Source organism: Propithecus coquereli, unplaced genomic scaffold (assembly GCF_000956105.1).
Source record: "Propithecus coquereli isolate 6110/MARCELLA unplaced genomic scaffold, Pcoq_1.0 Scaffold310, whole genome shotgun sequence".
Classification (NCBI taxonomy): Eukaryota; Metazoa; Chordata; class Mammalia; order Primates; family Indriidae; genus Propithecus; species Propithecus coquereli.
The window spans coordinates 234,392-239,439 of NW_012148731.1; the positions used below are offsets into that span (position 1 = coordinate 234,392).

At 41.6% G+C, this 5,048-nt stretch overlaps 1 protein-coding gene across 1 annotated transcript in view; it reads left to right on the forward strand.

Annotated features, from left to right (window-relative positions):
• Positions 1-3,006, forward strand: part of GLRX5 (glutaredoxin 5) — a 9,183-nt gene extending 6,177 nt beyond the window's left edge. Inside the window, exon 2 of the mRNA XM_012650085.1 lies at positions 2,333-3,006. Coding sequence (XP_012505539.1) covers positions 2,333-2,511 — 179 coding nt within the window. The 3' untranslated portion in view covers positions 2,512-3,006. The remainder of the gene's footprint in view (positions 1-2,332) is intronic.
• Positions 3,007-5,048: the final 2,042 nt, after the last annotated feature.

Sequence of the window (5,048 nt, forward strand, 5' to 3'; positions counted from 1 at the left end):
GTCTGGTCTGAAAGCGCACTTGTTCTGGTGATGAGGGTTCTGGTGCCTTTCTCTGATGGTCTGCCACGGCATAAAGCCTAATGACTGAGACAGGCCCAATGCTTTGATTGAATGTGATGCTATAAAAATGATTGATGAAAAGCAATTCGTTCTTTTACTCAGCAAAGATTTTACTTAAAAAAAATTGTAACTTTTAGGATTAAACATGTGATTTTGAGTGGCCCTCAGGTGGTAAATTTATTTTCATTTTTGATGTGTTTCAAAAATCGTAGGCACCCACCCGAAGAAATCAGTAAACATTGATTGTCATGGAAAGCTTCACACAGTATATTATTAATTGAAAAAAAAAATATATGAAAACAAGTGGTTTACCGGTATAAAAGGTACTTAAGAAAGTTTAGGAGAATTAAAAGCAGCTCATGTTTACTTTAAACATTTCTTAATTCCCACACCCTGCTCTCAGTCAACAGAAACTCGAAAGATTTGTAACTGGCATCATTGTAAAAAGTACGTCCTGATAGACTGTATTTGAGGATAGAGTTTGAAACTAATCAAAATCACACAACTTATATGCTAAGTAATTGTTTTTGTTTACATAGCACCCAACATCAGAATGATGAAAAACTTAAATTCATCAGGGTGTTTCAGGAGATCTAGATATTTGGTATTATAAAGACATTTTGGTGCTTAATAGAAATTACCCTTTATTGGTGACCACCAAACCTCTATCTGATTTTTTTCACTAACACCAAGAGTGGCCTGTAACAGTGTAACCATTTGTTAATAAGTGAAGTCTGGAGGAGAAAGATAAAGCTCAAGGACTTCGTCCAGGGCTGTCATTTAGAGCAAAGTCACTGTTTTTTTAGAAGGCAGTAACTTTTAAAAGAAAAATACATTGTATCTTGGGACTGTTATTTTTGATATAACTCAAATTGGTAATTTTATTTGGAAAATAAAGGTTTGATAATGAATGATATGATATCAGGAACAAGTTTTTGTATTTTTAGTTCATCTACATAAATATCAGCACTTGACTGATTTTTAAATTTGTATAATATTATATTTTGCTTGAGAATCTGTTGGCTTTTCTGTTTTGTTTATCTTCATGCTTATTTGGGCCATTTGAAAATATTTATCTATGTAAATATGGAAGAATCACATATATGTAACTCTAGGAATTAAATGCCATCCTTTGACCATCTGTTTTTTAACATACCCAACACAGACTTTCTATCAGCCTAATGTTTTGAAAGTACATTCATTTCAGCATACCAGTAGAAAAGAAGTGATGGAAAGGAGTGTCAGACAAGAATAATCTTTTATGTCTTAAGATTGAAGCCACATTGCTTTCCTACTGTCCTGTCATAACCATCGTCTTGTGGCCCAGAACTGAACAGAATAGTCACACGCTGCACTGTTCAGAGAGTGCCTCATCTCTTCTATGTCCTCAAAGCCAAATTGTTTTGCACGTGGGACTGATCACATGCATGCTGGTTGGTTTCTTGTTTGCTGTGAGCTCTTGAGAGCAGGACAGGTCCCACCCCCAGGCCCGGGACATGGACCTTGAGCCTTGCCTGCTCTTTCATTAGACTTGTCCGTCACTTTGGGTTGAGCCAAGTCATTTGCCCCACAGAGCCATCAGGGTAGCTGAGTAAGGTGGAGGCTGAGTGTCCGTAGCCACAGAACAGAGATTTTTCTCTGAGTAAAAGTAATTATTAAAGATGAAAAAAATTAACAGCTCCACATCTTGGGCATAAGTAACTGAGAGTATGCACCAACCTAGACAGGCGTGAGAAACGCATGGGTGGGATTGCCTGATTTGGCAGTGAGTTAACCATGCTGGATCCATGTTAAGTAGTCCATTGGGAAGTGAAGTTGGTTGTGACATTTCTTCAAGTTTTGCTTTACTGAAAACATGACTGGCAGGTGTGTGGAGAATTATGGCTTTGCGTATCTTACATGATTTATGTTAACCAGTCTGGTTCTGTGCCATTAATCCAGTGTTGATGATGTGTCAGGGATTTTACTAAGAGCTCTACTTACCTGATTCTCACAGAAACCTTGTAAGATGAGGGTGGAAACAGAGGATGGTGGACACATGACTTGTCTGAGGTCTTAAAGTTTGTAATTGTAAGAGTTAAGGTGTAAGCACTGGTCTGTTTGACTCTAAAGCTCATGCTCTCAGTAGCAAACACAGTGCTCTCCAAGAATCGGGGAAGCGAGGGAGGGACAGTGGGTGTTCTGCTAGAAGTGGGTAAAAGTCATATTTTGCCATGAAAGGTTCAGCTTTGATCATCAAAATAACACTTGAATAAATGTTCTTTCCCCGTAGGCATTAAAGACTATTCCAACTGGCCCACCATCCCGCAAGTGTACCTCAACGGCGAGTTTGTGGGGGGCTGTGACATTCTTCTGCAGATGCACCAGAATGGGGACCTGGTGGAAGAACTGAAAAAGCTGGGGATCCGCTCCGCCCTTTTAGATGAAAAGAAAGACCAAGACTCAAAGTGAGGGCACCGCCGTCCTCTGAGCAGAGGGGCCCGTGCATGCCAGAGACTCACTGCCAGAAAAGCCTTACCGATTTGGGTTTTCACTATTGAGACAACTGTTTGCACTGACTATTCCAGTTTGTAAGCAGTTGGGTGATTTTAGTTTGTCTGGTGTTTGGTCTAAGAATATTCTATTGTGAACTTGATTGCAACCACCGCACTGTAATAATTCAATGTTGTATTACGATATTGCTGTAAACAAAATTTGTTCTTATGTTGTCATTTATTCTTTGCCTGATTCAGGAGTTGAAGCAGGAGCTTTTGAATCATTATTCATGACTCCTCTGCAAATGTGTCAGTCTGCAAAGAGAATATGTCCCCCCAATTTTTTGGAACTTCTTCTGTTAAGGAAAATGGTGGGCAAAGAAGAAACTGTGATAACTAGGGTGTTGTTTTTTAAAATAAACTGCCAACACAGAGATCCCATGCATGCATGGGTTGTTAATTCTGAAGTGAATACGTCTGTAAGGATTTTTAGTGACCGCGTACGACCTTTTGTTTTTGGGAATTAACGATGATTCTCATGCTCTTCTATTAAATTTGCCACAAGAATTGACATGAAGCTATGCTCCTCTTTCTCTAGGGGAGCCTGAGTCAGCAGTCCAGGTGGAGGCATGTGTGGCTGGTGGGGAAGTTGGAGGCATGGATGAGTCCAGAAGAGACAGCTCTTCCTGCCTATCTTTGTTTTGATTTTTGGTTTTTTTTTTTTGTTTGTTTGTTTTTGAGACACAGCCTCCCTCTGTCGCCCTGGGTAGAGTGCAGTGGTGTCATCATAGCTGACTGCAGCCTCAAGCTCCTGGGCTTGAGCGATCCTCTTGCCCAGCCTCCCGGGTAGCTGGGCCTACAGGCACGTGTCATCACGCCTGGCTGTCTGCCTATCTTTGGATCCTTGTGCTTGGCAAGCCGTGCTGCAGTTAGATAGGGAGAAGCTGTCAACAGTCCACTAAGATGTGGGGTTTAATGAGTATTTCTTAAAAAATGGGGCCTTCCTAAAAAAGGAAATAATTGGAATTGTGACAGAGATTCTTGCAATATTCGGTGTCTTTATGAGACTTTTCCTGCATTTTTTCATCCTGAGACTGGGCATGGTGGAGCCGGGAGAGCTGCACAGTGGCTCCTGGGAAGAAAGCCCGTGTTGGCACGATGTGGCTTTGGCTGCCCGCAGCGTCCATTCATCTCCAGGGACTTAAAGAGAGCATCTGTTTAGACGCACGTCTTTATGGTGGCAGAGGTAGGAAGAAGGGTGTGTTTTCTAATAAAAAGGGCAAAAAGGACAGAGGACGGCTCCTTTCTCCAGAGCCGCCCCAGAGGCTTGCTCCGTGTTGACTGTTTGGTCTCCTGAGTTCCTCTTTAGAAAACTCAAGTGGACTCCTTTGTGAGGTAAGGCCGGAACAGGACGGGGTCCTCCTATCTGCCGCAGGATCGACACCGGCTGCCCACCCGCCCCGGGGGTTTTGGGATTCCCAAAGGAAAGGGAATGAAAGTCCCCCCACTGGGGAAGGTCCCATCAGATTAGAGCACTGCCCTTCGCTAATCATTGACCTCACAGTACCAAGGAAAAGAAAAGCAGATTATTCTCCAGAAAAAGGTTTTCTGTGACATCAATTATACACTATATCCTACTGATAACCTTTGTGTCTAAACCGAGAATTTACAATCGTAGAGGAGGTTAGAAGCCAACCATTTTGGTTCCCAGATGAGGAAAGCAGGGGCACCCGAAGGAGGGTGTGTGCTCAAGACCTCGCCTGTACTGTCATCAAGGTTGTGACCTTGTCCTGTATACAGAGGACCATTCACAAATCACCCTGTACCGCCCCTGGATGAATACAGCTGTGGGTCACACACAAGTCTGCAAGATTGTCTCTGGCCTTCACACCTGGTGTATAATGTGGTACTTTCCCACAATTTCACTCTTTTGGTTTTCCCTTCGATCTGCCTACGTGCCCTTAGGGAAAAATGAAATAATGAGAAACTTATTAGCAGGGAAACATCAGTGTAAGAAACCTCTCTAGAATATTGTTAGGACTAGGAGAAGGCTGCCAAATGAATGATTGACTCAGATACTTATGAATCATAGTGAGATCATATCAAAGTCACCAGAGAACTTAAAAGTTGAAGGAATCACTGAGCTCTATAAGAAATGTAAATGTTCTTTCCCCAAGTTAATTAATAATTTTTTCTATTTGCTTAAATCTTTACTGAGTGGAAAATTGAAGATGCTATCTAATGTGAGTCTGAGTAATTTTGATGGTCTGCATAATTAGAAGTCACCGTGAGAATTAGAACAGTGACCTGGAAGGTCCTCGTGCAAACAGCAGTATCACACGTCATGTATATAAAATGCATGGGAAGCTCCCCAGCTTCCCAGTATAGCACATTAGATTAGTATCTCTGTGATTGTACTGGATTTTTGTCACAGTTTCAGAGTGGAGTGTTACAGACCCTTTAGAAATAGATGAAGTCATTTTAGAGGATTAAACATTTTTATTATTTCAGGTA